The 19,852-nt window shown below is 54.9% G+C and overlaps 1 protein-coding gene and 1 pseudogene across 1 annotated transcript; both read left to right on the forward strand.

Annotated features, from left to right (window-relative positions):
- Positions 1-5,820: 5,820 nt before the first annotated feature.
- Positions 5,821-6,498, forward strand: LOC103283263 (PDZ and LIM domain protein 7-like; annotated as a pseudogene).
- An 8,101-nt stretch (positions 6,499-14,599) lies between these two features.
- FAM240C (family with sequence similarity 240 member C) lies at positions 14,600-17,424 on the forward strand. Its single transcript, XM_054722838.1, has 2 exons — positions 14,600-14,745; positions 17,322-17,424. Exons 1-2 carry the CDS (start codon positions 14,600-14,602, stop codon positions 17,422-17,424), a joined length of 249 nt encoding a protein of 82 aa, XP_054578813.1.
- Positions 17,425-19,852: the final 2,428 nt, after the last annotated feature.

Here is a 19,852-nt window from a genome sequence, read left to right on the forward strand (position 1 = left end):
GGGCCCGGGACGAATCGGCTGCTAAGCAGGACAGGCAGTGGCGGCAAAAACACCCCGCGGGCCGGATAAATGTCCTCGGCGGGCCGCATGTGGCCCACGGGCCGTAGTTTGAGGACCCCTGACCTAGGCTATTAGTATGACTAGAGGCCTGATGCACAAAATTCGTGCAAGGGTAGGTCTTCCTTCCCCCAGCTGCCAGCTTTGCAGCCCTGGCTTTGCAGACCCGCCCCCGCCCCCCACCCCCACCTGCCTTAGCCTGGTGCTGCCTGCGTCCACTGCCACACCCCCCGGTTCTGCAGAGCCCCCTGATAGATTGCCCTGCAGAGGGTGTTCTGGGCCTCCCGACCAATCGCATTACACCCGCCTTGGCTGGCCTGGCGCCAGTGCGTGTCATAGTGTGGCTGTCCAGACGGTCATTCTGCTGTTCGGCCATTCAGTCGATTTGCATACTGCGCTTTTATTATAGACTAGAAGCCCGTTGCACGAAGTTTCGTGCAATAGACCTTCCTTCACCTGGCTGCCGGCACCAGTTTTCCGCCAGCAGCAGTTTTCCTCTGGCCACCCGCCGATCGGAACGCCTCCCGCCAGCGAGATCAGCCACCCCGAGAGGAACTCCGATCGGGAGGTGCTCTGATCGGCAGGTGGCCAGAGGAAAACTGGTGCTGGCGGAAAACTGGTGCTGGCAGCCACGCAATCGGCCACCCCGAGTTCCGCCACCGGCACCTTCCGCCGGCTCCATCGGTCCTCCCGCAGTGCCGGCCATTGGGGCCTGCGGGAGGAACCCACTCCCCGCTCATCCTGTCAGCCCAATTGGCCACCTCAAGTCCCACCCCCAGCCTGCCGTCGGCCCAATCGTGGGCGTAGCAGAGTGATGGTTATTTGCATACTTCCCTTTTATTAGGTAGGATGCACATTTCTTCTAATGATCTGAGATGACAGAAAATTTACCTATTTGGGTCTATTACTGCACCTCTTCTGTTCCATTAATGTGTCTCTATGAGAGTAGTGAACTCCTAAATCCTGTCCAGAAGAGGTGATCACAAAAAGTGGTCCCACTGGAACACGGAACACTCTCCCCAGAAAAACAGCCCTGAGGGAGTGCTGACTTGAAAGTAACCTGGAGAAAGTGCTCACAGAACTTCAGCTGGCTGAAGTGCACCCCTTAGCCCAGGCAGGCACCCCCTCCACCTCTCACACACTGCCTACACCAGGATGGAGAAATGCAGCCAGGTCTCACCTCCCTGTTTCCGCAGGTGCCAGCTGCCCATTAGCTGCTGGGCTAGAATCAGGATAAACAATTTGTCTCAAGGCCTCTACTGGCCCTTCATGTTCCCGGGCCTCTTTCCTCATATCCTCTTGCTCATCAAATCCGGACTAAAGCAGGGATGGAAAATTCAGCTCCAGATCTTGCTCCTTTTGTCAGGCAACTGTTTTAACTGCACAAGGTGGCTAGAGCTAGGATGCAGAATTCTGCTCAAGGTCTTTCCTGGCCAGTTGCCCCAAGAACCACTGTGCTCTTCACACCCTGGCTGAAGCAGGGAGGGAGAATTTGCCCACAGGTCTTTCCTTGCAGGTTGACCCACGACCCCATCAAAAGTTGTGTGGAGCCCACATAGGTCAGTGGTTAGACTATCATCCTAAAGGGTCGCAGGTTTGATCCCTGAACCCAGTCAAGGCACGTGCGGGAGGCAGCCAATCTTTGTGTCTCTCCCACATCGATGTTTCTCTCACTCTCCGCCCCCCTCCCTTCAAGAGAGAAATTGAGAAAGTATCCTCAGGTGAGGATTAATAATGTAAACAAAAATCTGTGAGGAGGGGATAAATAATTTGTCTCCAGTTCTCTCCTTGCTCCTTAGCCCAGCACCTGCTCTGCCCCTCACATACTGGCTCAAGTCAGAATGGAAATTTGCCCCCAGATCTATGTTCTCCAGACGCCTCTCTCCTCCTCTGGTTAGAATCAGGATAGAAAATCCGCCTCCAGCTCTCTCCTCATTGCTTACCCCAGGGCCTCTGTGCAGCTCACATAGCAGACAACAGATATGTGGATGTTAAGAAAAAAGATATCTATGAAGGGCTCCTGGTGGATAATTGGGCTCAGATTTTTAAAAAACAGACCCTCATGTTCATTTCTACACGGGGACTTCTCATACAAACCTCAGGTCAGGGAGTGACCTGCAAACTTCCACATAGAACAGACTGACAAAGACCTCTAGACTGAGCAAAGCAGAACTGGCAGGGCCGGACTGGAGCACATGGATTAGAGCATATTTTTTCTCTCAACATTCTTCTAAAAGAGAAGAGTTTACCTTCTCCCTCCCTCCTCTCTCTTTTTCTCTCTCTCTTTTTTATTTTTTGGATTCCTAGAAATTTTTTGTTCTTCATTGTGTACAAATCCATTGTAACCAGGTTGTTTTGATATTTAAATTCCTCAAAGTGGGAGCCCCTCAATGCCTCCATCAGTCTTTATGCACCTTGTTTTCTGGTACGTTAACTCTCCTTGTACCTCCTGTCACCCAAAACTTGATCAGTTCTTTCTCCAAAGAACTACTTGTTCCTTTTATTGGGAAATTACATTAGGAACCAAGAATTGTCTGATTCTCTGGCATAGGGGAGAAATTATTCTACTTGTATGTATTCTTCATTTGTCATTTACTTGTCAGCCTTCTTTTCTCATGTTTTATAGTATCCGAGGAAAGGTCACATGTCGGGCCTTTCTGAATATCATGTTTTTAATAAGGCTGTTACACTATTTGAGTATGCAGTTAGCCCAAGAATATTGTGGGACAGGGCTGGGCTAGTAAATACAGCTTTAAAAAAATTGTATGTGTATGTTATTTATTTCACACCGTATTTCTGTGGGTTGGGACCTGGGTGTCTCTGGTTCAGGGTTTCTTCAGAGGCTGCAGCCCAGCTGTGTGCCGTCTGAGGTCACTTCTGAACGCTCACTGTTCCCTTCAGAACTCACCGTGTGGCTGCTGGAAGCTCAGTCCCTCACCACGTGGGACTCGGACTTGACAGGCTGCTTGGACATCCTCATGACAAGGCAGCTTGCCATCCCAGAGGCAGTGCCACAGGGAGTCCAAGACAGAAGTCTCAGCTTCTTGTCACCTAACTTCAAAGTGGCATCCATCACTTTGGCACATTCCATTCATTAGGCGTGAATCACCGGGCAGCCCGCACATAAGGGAGGGTCACACAGGACATGGGCATGGGGGGGGGGGGGGTCACCAGGGTCATCTCAGAGGCTGACTACCACACACGTTTTTAAAAAAGTTTGTTCATTTCCAAGAAAATTCTGGCATAGTAATTCAGATTGCATTGAATTTATAGTCGAGATTTTTAAAATTTTCAGTTTGTATTTTTTGTTTGTTTTTAATCCTTACCTGAGGATGAGAGAGAGAGAGAGAGAGAGAGAGAGCGCGCGCAACATCAATCGGTTACCTCCTGTACGTGCCCCAACTGGGATGGAACCTACAACCTTTTGGTGTATGGGATGATGCTCCAACCAACTGAGCCACCTAGCCAGGGCCAATTGGTTTTCATAATAATGATCTGTATCCTTACTAATTTTAAGAAATTTTTAATGAATTATATTTTCTGTGTACACAATCACATCCGTGAGAAATGCTGTTTCTTTTCGAATCCTCAGACATTTTTTTTCTTACCTATGACACCATTAATAATAAACATGTGTTAGCTAATTTACCATTAAAATGATGTTTGCTGCAGGAATTCACATACACTTTTTATCAAGTTACAAAAGTTCCCTTTTATTTCTATAGTTTGCTAAAAGTTTTTACAATAAATAGAGTTTGCATTTTATCAGTGCCTTTTCCGCATCTATTCACATGATGGGTTTTCTCCTTCATGCTGTTAAACCACCCTTCTATCCCTGGGAAAACCCCTCTGCGTCGTGATGCATTTTACCTTTGTATATAATTTGGTCAATTTCTGATTTAGAATTTTTTATTGCTATCATCAGAGGGAAAGGGCTGCCGTTTTCCTTTATTTAACCTTTTGCACTCAGATGTCGAGTGTGACTCGACACGGTTAGCATTGGTAGCAGGAATCGAGAAAAAAGCAAGCGAGTGCAAAGGGTTTAAAGCCTTTGTCATGTTTTGATTTCAGTATTATGCCAGACTCAAGTTGGTTGAAATAATATAATCAACAGTAGAAATCACTGAACTAGAAAATTGATATGCCAGAGGTTAAAAAGAAGTTCTTATAGTTATTATTTCTTCCTTTCTTCATTTTCTGGTCCTATTTCCTGTCCTTTTTCTAGATTCTTGAGACGGAAACATAGATCATTGCTTTTCAGTCTTTCTTCTCACCTAATACATTTACCTAAGGCAGTGGTCGGCAAACCGCGGCTCGAGAGCCACATGCGGCTCTTTGGCCCCTTGAGTGTGGCTCTTCCACAAAATACTACAGCCTGGGCAAGTCTATTTTGAAGAAGTGGTGTTAGAAGAAGTTTAAGTTTAAAAAACGTGGCTCTCAAAAGAAATTTCAATCATTGTACTGTTGATATTTGGCTCTGTTGACTAATGAGTTTGCCGACCTAAGGAATAAATTCCCCTGTAAGCACTCATTTAGCTGCATCCCACGGGTTTTGATATGTCCTGTGTCATTCCTCTGAAGTAGTTACCATGACAAAGCTTAATAGGATTAATTTTTTTTTTTTTAAGTCATGATGCTAATTTGTCCATGGTCAGGGCTTAGGAGTGTCGAAAGGGCACAGGAGCTACCCTGGGTTGGCCAAATCTGGGACAATTTAAGCAAAAAAGAAATAATCGTATTGGACTATAACCCTAGGATAAGCACTCATGAGCCCATATTGATATAAAAATTTTTTGAAAAAATAAGTAAATGGGAGAGAAGGGACAGCCCGTTCCAACAAAACAATTCCAACTAATAAATGTAAAAGGGGGTGAGGAAGGATGGAGAGGGTGAAGGGGTCAAATGCATGATGATGGAAGGAGACGGGACTGGGAGTGAGCACACAGTGCAATATTTAGATGATGTGTTATAGAATTGTACCCTGACACTTACTTGTCACTAAACAATGTCATCCCAATAAGTTTAATTTAAAAATAATTGTTAAGAGAGTCATAGAAAATCAACATGCCACAGTAATAATTCTTGCAGGAAGAGCTCCATATGGATGCTAAACGCCAGGAGAAATGGGTATTTGCATCTCCATCAGGGGAAAATAGTCATTGCAGTGGAGCCGAAAGGTAATCAAGGTCGACATCACCGTCAGGGAGATGGATTGACCTTCGGTAGCCCTAATGTTATGACCTAAGAAAGGACAAACATCCAGTCCAGGTTCTTGAGGAGGACAAGCATAGCACCCATCTAATCTTGAGAAAACATCACACAAACCCGGTTAACAAACATTCTTCAAGATGCCTGACCTGTACCCCCCAAAGCATCAAAGTCATAGGCCCGGGAAGGATGGGAGCGTCCCAGATGGCGCGGCCTGAGGAGACAGGACTGGGCAGTGTGGGACCCGGTTGGATCCTGGACAGAGAAAGGGTGTCAGTGAGAAACTGGTGAAGCTGAATAAAGACTGTGGCTGAGTTGAGAGCATTAAGCAGTGTTAACTCTTCAGCTTTGATACGCTGGTGACACGAGATGTCAGAACTGGGGGTGCTGGTGACGTGAGACGTTGGCACTGAGGTTCCTGGTGAAAAGCTGTGAGAACCTCTCTTCTCTTTGGCTTATCTGATGTAAATCTAAAATCACTTCAGCAGAACACGGTGGCTGATCCCCAAGGCGGCTGCTTGGGGCCTGCCCTCGAGCAGTGCCCCGGCAGGGCGGAACAGGGGCAGACACCATGGATTCCTTCAAGGTGGTGCTGGAGGGACCAGCCCCTTGGGGCTTTCGGCTGCAAGGGGGCAAGGACTTCAATGTGCCCCTCTCCATCTCGCAGCTCACGCCTGAGGCAAAGCTGCGCAGGCTGGGGTAGCTGTTGGCGACTGGGTGCTGAGCATTGATGGTGAGAATGCTGGACGCCTTACGCACACTGAAGCCCAAAACAAGATCCGAGCCTGTGGGGAGCGCCTCAGCCTGGGTCTCAGCAGGGCCCAACGGCTCAGAGCAAACGTCGGAAGGCCTGGCCCCTGCCTCGGACCCCCCGGGTACACCTTTGCACCCAGCACTTCCCTCAACAAGGCAGCGCGGCCCTTCGGGGCACCCCTGCTGGCTGACAGCACCCCACAGCAGAATGGACAGCCGCTCGGACCGCTGGTCCCAGACAACAGCAAGCAGCGGCTGATAAAAAACACGGAAGACTGGTGGCCACGGCCCGGAACGTGCCAATCCCGTTCCTTCTGCATCCTTGCCCACTTCACGGGCACCGAGTTCATGCAAGACCCGGATGAGAAGCACCTGAAGAAGTCAAGGGAAAAGCATGTCCTGGAGCTGCAGAGCCCACGCACCCGCCTCCAGGACTGGCACCACCGGCGCTCTGCCCACGTGCTCAACGTGCAGTCGTAGCCCGGCGCTGGCCGGCCAGCTGTCCTCTCTGCCTCTCTCTTCCTCCTGCCCAGGGCTCCCCTGGTGCCTCCAGCTTTTGCCGACCTGGCCCACCTCTTTTCTGCTCCTGTACTGAGCCTCCTGCGGGCCTGGCCTGGCTGCCCGCCTGGCACAGGGTCTGGCTTCACCTGCCACTGCCTTCCCTCCTTGCCCTCTGGTACCACTGTCTACCAGGTCTGTGCTGGGTTGGCATGGAAATAAACACTCAGTCCTCCTTTCAAATAAAAAATAATAAAATCACTTCAAATAGCGAGTTTAAAAAGTATCACAATATAATGGAACACGGATTATAAAATACCAAAATGCTCACAAGAATTTTTTAATGGCTTAAGTAGTAGGAATTAAATAATACATGTCTCAAATACATGTCACACTCTTACAAACTGAAATTTAGGGACTTTAGGAAAATCTGTTTGGCTATACAGACTATTTCAGGCACCTCCTGAACTAGAACACACTGGTGGTGGGTCCTGCTGTGCCTTCCACACCCCGACTTTACAGTCTGAACCCGGAGCTGAGACCCAGGGGGGTCCTCCCATTCCAGACCAGGGAGCCCTGGAGGAGACGGCCCTGGGCCTCTGGGCTTTGGCTTGGTTTGTTGTTGTTCTGATCCGTCAGGAGAGGCCTGTGGGTGCCCGGGCCCCACGCGCAGCCTCCTCTGGCCGACAGACAGACTGACGGGCTCCTCCCAGAATCGCGTATTCAGCTTCACATTTGGAGACCGAGACATTGTGCACGTCGGACTCAGCTGAAGAGGAGAAAACGGGGCTCGTTGCTGAGAAGCTGGGCCAGGAGACTCCACAGAATTCCGGGGAGGCTTTCACAGAGAGCTGTCCATCCCTGTTTGTGGAGCCAGGCTCCCGGAATCTCACCTACCCAAAACAGCTTTCAGTGTCCAAAAAATTAGAGTTTCCATGACAAAAAACCCCCAAAACAATCGGCTCAACCAGGCATCTGTTACACTTCAGTTCACTGGGTGCTTTGAGAATGAAAGGAATTTAAAAACATAAACAGCAGTTTATTAGTGTTTGTGTCTTACCCTCTCTGCTTGCATATAACATTTGTCAGAATAAACACTAAAAGGAAGATTAAGTATATTTTTTAACACAGATGTCTGTGTTTTCAACACTCGCTGTGGGGACGTTTTGATGAGTTGTGTTCTCTCCAGAATGTTCCCTTGGCGTGCCCGGCTTTCTGAATCTCTCTCTTCCTCTTTGAAAGAACTTCAACCCACCCTAACCGGTTTGGCTCAGTGGATAGAGCGTCGGCCTGCGGACTCAAGGGCCCCAGGTTTGACTCAGGTCAAGGGCATGTACCCTGGTTGCGGGCACATCCCCAGTAGGGTTTGTGCAGGAGGCAGCTGATTAATGTTTCTCTCACATCAATGTTTCTAACTCTCCCTCTCCTTTCCTCTCTGTAAAAAATTAATAAAAAAAAAAAATTTTTTTTAAAATAACTTCAACCCAAACATTCATTTCTGCCATTAAATGTAAACTGTTCTGCTCCTTTGGACGGAAGCTGCAGTCATTGACTTGACCGAGACCTTAGGTGGGTATTTACAAGTCAGTATGCAGAGGTCCAAGCCAGCGATAAAAGAGATGAACAACAGGTGGCAGCTGTTTGAACAGTCAGATGTCAAGCTGTAAAGGCCTTGGCGCCCACCCGGTGTGACTCAGTGGCTGAGCATCAACCTATGAACCAGGAGGTCATGGCTTCGATTCCCGGTCCGGGCACATGCCCGGGTTGTGGGCTCGATCCCCAGTGTGGGGCGTGCAGGAGGCAGCTGATCAATGATTTTCATCATTGATGTTTCTATCTCTCCCTTTCCCTTCCTCTCTGAAATCAATTAAAATGCATATATTTAAAAAGACCTTGGTGACAAGCAGGTTACAGCAGCTATGAAAACATTAAGATGAAATGAGCGAAGGGAGACGATGCCGGTGCTCTGTTGCCGACAGGAACGCGGCACCTCGGGGAGGGAGGGTGGCTTTTTGAGCCAATGACCCTGCCTGGGCTAAGAAGCCCGTCCAGCCTACAGCACTCGCCTGGGGTCCTCAGCACGGGAGCCCCGCCTGTGATCTGGGGTCAGACAGATGAGGGACAGAGCTCCTCAGAGATCCGGGGTCGGCGAAGCCCCCGGGGGCCCGTTGACGAGGCGTTCTTCAGTCGCAAGGGTGGTGGCACACAGAACAGGACACTGTGCTTTAACAAATAGTCCTGCATCGAGCAGAGAGGTCCTTTCAGCCAGACACACATGCCAGGTCCAGGACCTCAAGCCAGGGACCCGCTGCCTCCCCGTCACCCTGTCCCTTTAAATCAAGCAAACCATATTTTTATGTTACTCTATTTTTTAAAAATCTTCAGGTGGACAGAAGATAATAATAGTCAATGTCTCAACAATTTATCCCAATTTATTCCTCTCGGGTTAAAGCACAGCCACCCCCTCTGTGGATGATGCCGCAGGCCCCTCCTTCCCGGCTGGCATCCCCACAGGGACTAATAGAGCAACTGGCACTGTGTACAGAGCCTTAAAAATATCTCCACCCGCTGAGCTGAATTCCACCTGTAGGACTCGATACCAGATAAGTCAATAGCCTGGAATACAAGAAGAGGACTAAGTACAAATTCATTGCAGAGTTATAAATAGGGGCGAGAAATTGGACTCAGTCTAAATACCCAGTCATGTTAGGTGAATACTAAAGCGTGCACACGTCAAATACTGTGCAGGTCTGAGTGTGTAGGAAGAGTTGAGAGTAGCAGGGCTGAGTTTCTGGGAAATAAGATGAAAACGACGTGTCTGTTCTCCTTGGGGGGAGGGGTGGCGAATGGAAGAAGAGAGATCCAGAGAGAAATGAGGAACGCACACATTTGGTGGCCAAAGTTCGAGGTGAGCTGTGGATAAACTCTCCTTATGCTTTTCAGCACATTCTAAAATTCGTATAGTATAGTTCCATTCCCAAAGGCATCATTTTGTTTAGGGATTCCCCGCTTCTTAAATTATTCTTACCACAAGAAAATAATGCATATACCTGTTTAAACAAGTTTGTGCCAATGCGTGTACAATGAAAAGTCTCCTGCCCCCCACCCGCCCAGATTCCTGGCCTCCACTCCCCGGAGGTGACTGCCGTCCAAGGTTTTAGAGAGCCGGTCACAGAATTCTCGATGCAAATGTGCCAATAGCCACGTGCTGTATAGTCCATACCTGCTTCTCATCCAGACGCCTCACCTGTCACCAGGGGAAGGACCCGGAGTCTCGCCTGTAAACCAGGGCTGGGCTCAGGGTGAGCTTGTGGGTGACGGTGGCCAGTGCAGGCCCAGGTCAGGAAGGGCACACCGAGCACACAGCACACAAACAAACGTCCTGCCAGGCTCCCGTGGTGGCCGCGGGGCAGGGGACGTGGATGCAGACGTTCCCACGTGTCTGTGCAGCTGGCCTGCTCACCAGCTGGGGAAAGCCACCTCCACGGCCTCTGCCGGCCCCGTGGGCTGTGCCCTCAGCCCCTTCGCTCCCCCTCCCAGAGGGTCCTCAGGGGCTAAAGCTCTGGAGCAGTGCCCTGAGGGGCATGGGGTTCCACTCTAAGACGCTGCAGGTCGCCATCCTTTCCCAGAGACGGCCAGAGGAGATGGTGGGACCACACCGTAACCCCGCACGGTGGGGTGGCCGGTCGGAGGGATGGGTGGAGGGAAGAGGGGACAGGGTGCTCCCGGGGCTCCCAGGGCACACGGCAGCCCAGCCAAACTCCAGGAGGTCACCCCTAAGCTCTCTCAAACGCACCAAGGGCCCCGCTGGCATGGCCCAGTGGTTGAGTAGTGACCTATGAACCAGGAGGTCACGGTTTGATTCCTGGTGAGAGCACATGCCCAGGTTGCCAGCTCAATCCCAGTGTGGGGTGTGCAGGAGGCAGCCGATCGATGATTCTCATCATTGATGTTTCTCTCTCTCTCTCTCTCTCCTCTCCCTTCCTCTCTGAAATCAGTAAAAAAATATTTATAAAAACAACAACAAACGTACAAAGGAGCAAAGATACACAGGGAGGCGGTCACCGCCTTGGGGGCCACACACTCTTGCCCTAAGGGGACCCTGCTCTTCCACAGGATCTGAGAGGACACATGGGCACTGTCATCACACTCACGTCACAGGTTCCCATGGCAGATTGGAGCTGAGAGACCTGCACCTGCCCAGCCGGACACCCCGTATCTGGACACAGCCCCACCCCAGTTCCTGTGAACAGGTGAGAGCCTCCTCCCCACGGGACAGTCAGCCAGTCACACCGGGACCAGACGGGAGGGATGGGGAGGGACTGAAGGAGGGGATAGCAGAAGCCCAGTCACACGCTGGCTCCTGCCACTGAGATCACTACACGGCCACGGAGGGTCGCAGCCCAAGGCCCACGGCAGTGACCCCCGGCCCCTGGAGCAGCATTGCAGTGGGACAAATTCTGGGGCGGGGGAGGGTTGGGGTGGGGTCTGAGAGAAGGACAAGGGATGGCCAAGCAGGACCTCGCCGAGAGTGTCGGGAAGACCTGAGCAGGGCCTGGGTCCCTGGAGGAAACCACAGACTTCCTGCTATAGCAGCACCTCCAGGACAGACCGTCTGTTCATGACAAGCCCCCCACCCCCCACTGTCCAAGGCGCTTTTTTTGAGACTCTTCATTTTTGCTGGTTTCTCTGCATTGTGTCAACAAGAACCAGAGTGCTTCACCCAGGGAGGCTCTGATGGTGACGAGGCGAGGCCAGCGCTCTGTGCAGGGGCAATGTGCACGGGAGACGTCATGATGGAGCTGAGAAGCCGCAGCCTCTGGCACACGGAACCCAGGTCCCCAGGAGACAGGGCCACGGAACCCAGGGCCCCGCCTGGGAGCCCCTGAGCACAGCATGGGGAGGAGGGGGAGCCTGGGCCACTCCGGCCTCCCCCCACCTGAAGGCCAGTTAGCATCCTGGGTCCCCTGTGGGGGATGGCTAAGGCCGAGGGGGTGTGGGGGTGCTGGTTCTCTGGTTTAAAGGGGAACCAGCTGCTCTTGAGGGGACCTGAGCGCAGAGCAGCTTCCTGGTCTCCGACCAGCACCTGCTGGCGGAGGTGGATCCCAGCGCTGTCCTTGCTCAGAACGCTGCCCGCCACCCACAGGGCCACACGCTCCCCAAGGCTGCTCCCCGCCGAGCATTCTCCAGCCTCGAGGTGCGGGAACGTGTTAGGGACTCTTCTAAACAAAACGTGTCATTCTCGTAGCATGCTAACTAGTCACAGTATCACCTAGTTCACAAATACATTAGCACGGGATTGCCTGCCCCTCCCAGATGCCGGGGTGCGGGGTCCCATGTCCCCAGGGAAGGCAGCGCCCTGGGCTGTGGGCCAGCCTGCGGGGACCGGCGCCAAGGCCCTCCTCAGCCGCGGGGTGTGCGCCTGCAGGTGCGGGAGAAGCTGTGCTGGGCTCTGCGTCATGTTTGCAGGACCGGTGGGGATCTGCCCACGTCTGTGCGTCTCCATCCCCTGAACAAGCCCCGGTGGCCTCCGCCCCTGGTCCAGACCACACTGCCCCACCCCGATGGCGGCATTGGCGGGTGCGCACCCTGTCCCAGGATTCGCTGCAGCGACTGTCAGGGCACTGTCTGCACTGAGCACCGGGACCACGTCCGAGGGGACCAGGAAGACGCCGAGGGAGGGGGCCCGAGATGTGCCGTGGGGAGGGGTGGTGGCAGGAGGTGGGCACCGGGCAGGCAGAGGACAGGAGCCGGTCAGCATCCCAGCTGCGACCCTGGGAGCCCGGGCAGAGGAGGTGGGGGTCCAGTTTTCAGCTCTGTAGACACTCGGCCTTGGCTGCCTTGTTCGATTTGGGGGGTCGGGGCAGAAGTCTATTCGGAATGTGACAGACTAGGTTTCTTTGGTGCCAGTGGGTGCTCCTGATTCGTACGCGGGAATTGGGAAGCTCAGGGGACATGCAGTTAAAGCGTCGACTGAGGGGCCAAAGGTGTTCTCCCCAATTCCCTCTTTAGCTCTGGTTTTCAGGTTCTACAAGAAACACACGCTCAGTATAACACTTCCACGAGAGGCTTAAAAAATGAGAAAACAGCCACTTGCAGGTGTGCTGCCTTCCCAGAAGCATAACCAATGTGTTCCTCGCAGACCATCCCTTCAGACACCCTCCGCCTGCATGCTAACATCAGGGGTTGGACACACGCTGCTTTTTTAAACACCTCAGTCTGTGAGGCTTCTTGGGATTAGCCATGGAGAGAAGGCGTTCTTGCCTGGCCGGTGTGGCTCAGTGGTTGAGCGTCGACCCAGGAACCAAGAGTTCGAGGTTTGATTCCCATCGGACACATGCCCAGGCTGTGGGCTCGATCCCCAGAAGGAGGCAGCCGACCGATGATGTTTCTCTCATCACTGATGTTTCTCTCTTTCTATCCCTCTCTTTCTAAAGCATCAATAAAAACAGATTTTAAAAGAGAGAGAGAAGGCGCTCTGTCCCTGTCGGCAGTCTCGCAGAGAGAGGCACCGCGCTGCCCGCTGGCTCCTGGACGAGGCGCTGAGGGCCGCGTGCCCACCAGTGATGCCGCGGGAGCCAGATGGTCTCCAGGGGCCGCGGCCAGACTGAAGGCAGGTCGTCTTTCCGGCACCGAACTGACGCCAAGACCGGCCACCAAACTCATATAAGAGGAAGTGACCGGAGTCACCTGGGCACGCCGGGACGGAGACGGCACCCGAGGGCGCCCGCCACCCAGGAGGTCTCCCGGTTTGGGTGAGAAGCGACTGAAACGTAAGCTCTGTCGGAGGGGAATTCCACTTTGTTTATAACTTTCCCCACTCAGGGTTGTGATGCGAATGCTCTGGCGGAGAAGCCGCTGGTGCTCACCTGTCCACGGCTCACCTGCCTTCCGGTGTCTCCTCGCTGTGCCCTCCTGGCTCTCCGGGTCCCCTTGCCTGTGGGTTCCCGCCCGAGGAGCTCTGGGGCTGACAGGGGCTGAGCCAGGAGCAGCTGGTCTCGGCTCCGTTTCCACTCGGTTTCAATGAACCCATTTCTCGGGGAGGTGGGGGGGGGGGGTTCCTGCCCAGACCCTTGAGTGGGTCTGAGAGTCCCCTCCCCCCCACCCCTCTCCCAGCCGTGGAGCAAAGCCCACAGTCAGCACCATCTCAGCCCGGTTTCCTTCCTTTAATTCGCTCAGCACAGATGTGTGTGTTCGGCGCCCCCTGGGAAAGGGCAGGTCTGGGAGGGCCTGGGAGGAGAGGAGGGGCCCACACCTGGCCATCGCACCTGCGTCCAGAGCTGACGATCACGGCCACCGCAACGCCGCCCCCGGCTTGGCATCACACAGCGCATTTCCAAGATGCTCCCGGCCCGCTCAGCACGGCCTGAGCCGGTGCCCAACTTCCCCGTGCCTCCCCAAACGGGGCGACCGCCCCCCACTGGGAAACTGCCACCCGTGCTTCCCACTGCACAGCAGACAGGCGGTGAAGGCAGCCCTGTCTGCCCCCTGAGCCCTGAAGGTCGGAGTTCACGCCCAGGGCAGGGCTCAGGCAGCTGCAGACAGCAGGCACCTCCTTCACTCGGAGAACCCAGGGCCTCACGCTCTGGACGGACGGTGGCCCTGGGTCCCCCCTCCCCCCCCCCCCCCCCGCCATCACCTCTTCCAAGAGCACAGGGTGGGTGTCCACAGAGGCCCGGGGCCAGGCCAGGCAGGTGCACACACGGGCCAGGTGATGGGGACCCAGCCTGCCCACGGGCTCCCGCTGCTGCATTAACAGGGACACGTTCTCTGCAGAGCAGCTGTCAGAGCAGGTCCTTCAGTACAGATGGTCTAGTAGGTCCTGGGTTTGTGTTCTGAGACCACTGATGCCCTCTCTCAAGTCATTTCAGTGCAAAGGAACAGGTGGGAGGTGATCGTCAGTCAGCCTCGCTTTTCCATATTCTATCAAACATACAACTGGGGGCTAGCATGCCAGGCGCAGGCCGACGTTTGGGGCTGAGCTGCATCCTTATTGTTCGCCTGCTGGCTCTCCTGGCTCCCCTGTGCTCTCAGAACACAGCACAAAACTGCCGAGTCTTGTAAATTTCCCCTCTTCCAGAAAATGAGTAAAAGCTACACTTCGAAGCACCCAAGACGGGTGGTCTCCGACGCAGAGGAGCTGAAGGTGTTCTGGGAGAAGAAAATCCAGCGTCACGCACGGCAGCTGCAGAGAGAGGACGAGCGGATCCGTAGGAGCGCCCTGGACAGGTAGGTGGGGGGCGGCGCTGGGTGGTCTACAGCAGAGCAGACCCCGTGGGCTCAGGCTCAGAGCTCAGGCACTCAGCCTCCCGCCCGCCCATCCCCCTCCCCCAGTAACAACATTGCACTCCCAGATCTCATGTCATACATTACCTCAGCTTCTAATCACAATACTGAGGAAGTGGGAGAAACACCCCAGGGTGCCATCCTCCATCCCTCCATTCCCCACACTCCATCATCCATCCCACATTCCATCACCCCATTCCTCCATCCCACATTCCATCATCCCATCCTTCCATCCCACATTCCATCACCCCATCCCTCCATCCCACAATCCATCCCCCTATCCCTCCATCGCACACTCCATCCCCCCATCCCTCCATCCTCCACACTCCATCCCCCCATCCCTCCATACCCCACACTCCATCCCCCCATCCCTCCATCCCACACTCCATCCCCCCATCCCTCCATCCCACACTCCATCACCCCATCCCTCCATCCCACACTCCATCCCCCCATCCCTTCATACCCCACACTTCATACCCCCATCCCTCCATCCCACACTCCATCACACCATCCCTCCATCCCACACTCCATCACCCCATCCCTCCATCCCACACTCCATCACCCCATCCCTCCATCCCACACTCCATCCCCCCATCCCTTCATCCCATACTCCATCCCCCATCCCTCCATACCCCACACTCTGTCACCCCATCCCTCCATCCCACATTCCATCACCCCATCCCTCCATCCCCCAAACTCCATCCCCCATCCCTCCATCCTCCACACTCCATCCCCCGATCCCTCCATCCCCCAAACTCCATCCTCCATCCCTCCATCCCCCACACTCCATGCCCCCCATCCCTCCATCCCACACTCCACACCCCATCCCTTATACTCTCATACTCCTGAGCATGAGTGGAACTTGTTATGGAGGCGTGTCCTGCTTTATCTGATATTCTTACAATTGTTCCCACTGAGTGGGTTCATTCTGCTCCTTCCCACACATTTGCAGGACTGCAGGTCCAAAGCAATCCCTTTCTTTCTGCAGCCAGGTCCCGCGACCTTGTTGCTGAGGGGCCTTACAAGCAGAGCCAGGGTATCTGATCTCAGGGACAGCTAAGAGGGCAGATTAGCACATAATTCACACCTAGACCGGCCTCCAATGGCCAGGATACCGAAGTGGCCACAGCCTCTTCCTCAAATAGCACCAGCAGCGGCTGCCCTGGGAGCAGGCTGGGAAGGAGGATCCTGGTGGTGCTGGGACAGAGCTGGGCTGACCTTCCCGCTGCCAGAGGTCTGGTTGCTGCACTGGCCCACCCTCCCCGGCCTGTGGTCCCCTGGCTGTGGGGTGGGCTCTGCCACTCGGGACATCTGCCCTGGTTAGGCATAGGAAGGGGGCTGTGGTGCCCTCCCCTCCACATGGCGTGGCCCCCACTCCAGCTCTCAGGGGTCCTCCCCCTGACGCTCCTCCCAGCTGCGGCTCCTCCTGGGTCTCAGGGCCTGGTCCCCGCCTCTTCTGCCATCAGGCCCGGGAGCCTTTGGGTCTTCTGCCCAGGGCTGCCGGCCAGGAGTGGGCTCGGGGTCCAACAGCGAGGGCGCATCGCACCAGCTGGTCTGTCACCAAGGTCCTGGGCTAACGGGGATGGGACTGTGGGCGGGACGTCTGTGCCTCTTCGGGAAGATGTGGCTAGTTATCAGGACCACAGACCGCAGCCAGGACACGCCTGTCCCCTGGACCACAGCAGCCCCTGAGACGTCCTCACAGGCACCCAGCGGCTCCCAGGGGCCAGTCAGCAGCCAGGGCCTGGTGCAGGGGCAGGAGCGTGACAGTCATGTGTGGGGCCGTCACTTGCGGGCCCGTCACACGTGGGCACTGCTGTCCTGGTCTAACCACCTGCTGCTCGGAGGTGCCTTCCTCGCTCAGGCCCTTGGGTGCCGGGACAAGTGTCTGGGTGCATGCCTTCACCCCAGAGGTCGGCCGGAGCCAAGCACCCATCTCTCCACCACTAAAGCCAAACCACACACTCCCTCAGGCCGAAGGCACCAGGTGGTCATTGTCTGTGGGCCGACATCCAGGGCTGGGGGAGCCTGGTCCCTGGACCCGGACGTCCCGGCAGCCGGGTCACCCTGTGCTTTGTGCTATGGTGACCACACTGTGCTGCCTCCCGAGGTGGTCGGGCTGGGCAGAGAGGTGGGTGCAGTGTGAGGGTGCTGAGTGGGGAGGGGGCGGGGGGAGGCCCATCCTCATCCGCCATGAACCGGGCCTCACCAAGCAGAGCATTCAGGATGTGGCTCAGTCTCTCTGGGACTCGGAAGTTTCCAGAAGCTACTTCCTGGGGCAAAGTGCTTTTGCTCTGGGTCTAGGGTCTGAGACAGACCCTCCGTGACAGGCGTGGCCCTGACCCTGAAGTGGCCACCCGAGGTTGCAGGGCTCTCTGCGACCTCCCCAGGTCACAGCGGCCGGCTGGGTGGGACACAGCCCAGGGAGGGGCAGCTGTGCTCACGCAGGGGCTGTGCCCACAGAGGAGCCTGGCTGTCGGGCTCCTGGGAAGGTGACTCAGTGAAATTCCGCGTCCCAGGCTCCGTGGAGAATGGGCTCGGAAGCTGGAGCTGAGGCACAGGGCGCTGCAGGCTCCCCTGGAGGCCGCCCCGCGGTCCTCCGGAGACAAGACGGCAGCCTGAGGCCTGCGTGGAGCGGAGACACACCGCCAGCCACGTGAGTTCCCCCGGGAAGGGACACCCCGTGCGGGGCCGTGTGTGGGCAGCACCCACAGAGCCACTGCGCCCACAACCAAGCTTCCTGCGTGCTCTCCCGCTGCTCCGCTCCGGCTGCCGTGGAACGCCATTGGTTTTGCTTTTCCAGCACATAGTAGGTGCCCAATAAAACCTACAGGAACAGTGTTTGTGAAAACCGCCTCCCTGTCTTTAAAATGCACACATCTTAAAAGCTGACCAACATGTTTTCAACTTGCAACAGCCATAGAAAGAACCTCAGCTGCCCCACAAGGCTTTCTGACTCGTAGCTGCAAATTTTATTTCCCCTTCGGTCAAAACATGTCCATAAATCCCAGCCCCGCGGGCATGCCCGATGTGAGGTCACAGGAAGCTCTGTGCTTTTCCAGAATACCCCGTGTGCACAGTTGGAAAAGCTCAGGTTTGCAGAGCACGCGTTCCCTGAGGCCATGAGGCGTTAGGTCAGGATTTCGTCCCGGCTGGAGCCCCACCTGTGGTGGTGACTGCCCTGGACGGGCAGGAGGCAGAGCGTCCAACAGAGGCCAGGCGGCCACAGGACCTGGCCCCCACATCTCCGGGGGTGAGGGGTGGGGGGTGGAGGGGTTGGGGGGTAGGGGAGACCCAGGCTCCAGCAGTGACCACCCTCACGTGTTCACCCAAACTCCACAGCCCTTGTTCTCGCTGACACAGACCCAGCTGTGGTCACTGGGGAAGCTCTAAAGACGGGGAAACTGCTGGTTTGGGGCTGGAGTCTAGCTTGTGGCTCCCTCTGGCCTCACGTCGTCTCTCCAGGTTTAGCTGCTTGTTGGTTTGGGTTCTGTTTTGTGTTGACCTTCCATCAAGTTGACAAAGGGCTTTGCCTGCCCTGTGGACTCTCCAGGGAGTTACTCAGAGAAAAGGCTCTGAGAGCAGCCGCCAGGGACCTTCTGTGCCCAACAGATTCCTCGGAGGACATTTCCAGAGCTGACCTCGCAGCGGGAAGTCCAGAAAGAACAAGTGGCCCTGGCCGGTGGCTCAGTGGTTAGAGCACCGGCCCGCAGACCGACAGGTGGCAGGTTCAATTCCCGGTCAAGGGCGCCTACCTCGGTCGCAGGTTTGATCCCCTATCCTGGACAGGGCACATGTGGGAGCCAACTAGTCGATGTTTCTCTCTCTCCCTCTCTTCCCTCCCTTTCACTCTCTCTCTAAAGATCAATGGAAAAAATATCCTCGGGTGAGAATTAAAAAAAGAAAGGACAAGTGGAGAAAGTTACGAGGCAGACCTACACGCATGCTCCTCAGTCATCACCCGGGCCATCTGTCACATTCGTGACTCAGGAGATTCCATTGACAAACATCCTGGGGAACCTGGCGATCCCCACACAGTCTGGGAACAGGAGTCACTCACTAAGACTGGTAAAGGCCCAGGCTGCGGGAGGTAATTCTATGTGAGGATATACTTAGACCATCTGTGCTGTCAACACCAATAAACAGAGGCGTCAGACTAGCCCCTGTTGGCTGGAAGGGCACAGTCACGTCCCCGGGAGGCTGTGCGGAACCCTCAGGAGCGGCCACACCCTCCTTGCCATCTGTTACCGCCCCGGTGACCCATCACACCCCAATAATGGCAGGAGCCAAAATCCCAGGAACGCAGACAACGGACCAGCCTGGTCTTCACTCTGCGTCATTGATCTTGTCCTCGGGCAAAGCTGAGCCAGGCTCGGAGGCTGGGAGGCACCCGGTGAGGAGGGAGGGGAAGAAGGAGATGATGGGAGGTGGGCAGGCGGGCCTGGGGCGTGAGGAGAGTGGGACTCCATCCCAAGGCCCCCGAGGGGGCTCAGCTGGGAACTCCCTCCCCGCTTGGGCCCTTTGTAACTTGCCACAGGCTGGATTGTGGAGGCTGCCCCTGAAATCCAGCTGTGTTCTACAGAACACGTAGTTTTCTCTTAGGGAGGAGGAAACTGAGAGAGAGAGAGAGAGAGAGAGAGAGACAGTCCTGAGGATGGGCTCGGCCACGCAGCCTGGAGAAAAGGGGACATTCAGGGGCAGTAGGGTCAGAAGTGCATTTCAGAAAATCCATTAATGGCATTATTCTTGTGCGCAGAGGGAAGGAGGGCAAAGTCGACAAAATTAGAGGATTTAGTAGACAAACAGCACCATCACTGACGGAACATTTCCCCCCGAATTGCAGGACACGCACTTTTTAAGCATACAAGGAACATGTCCCAAAACTACTGTAAAGGCATTTCAAAAAGGAGGTATTCACGCGGCCAATGAGCCCATGAAAGGATGTTGCCGCCGTGAGTCATTAAGGAAATGCAGATCAAGGCCACTGCACATCCGAGAGGTCACAGGTGCAGTGACCACGGCACATGCCCGGGTTGCAGGCTCGGTCCCT

This window comes from Eptesicus fuscus, chromosome 11 (genome assembly GCF_027574615.1).
Source record: "Eptesicus fuscus isolate TK198812 chromosome 11, DD_ASM_mEF_20220401, whole genome shotgun sequence".
NCBI lineage: Eukaryota > Metazoa > Chordata > Mammalia > Chiroptera > Vespertilionidae > Eptesicus > Eptesicus fuscus.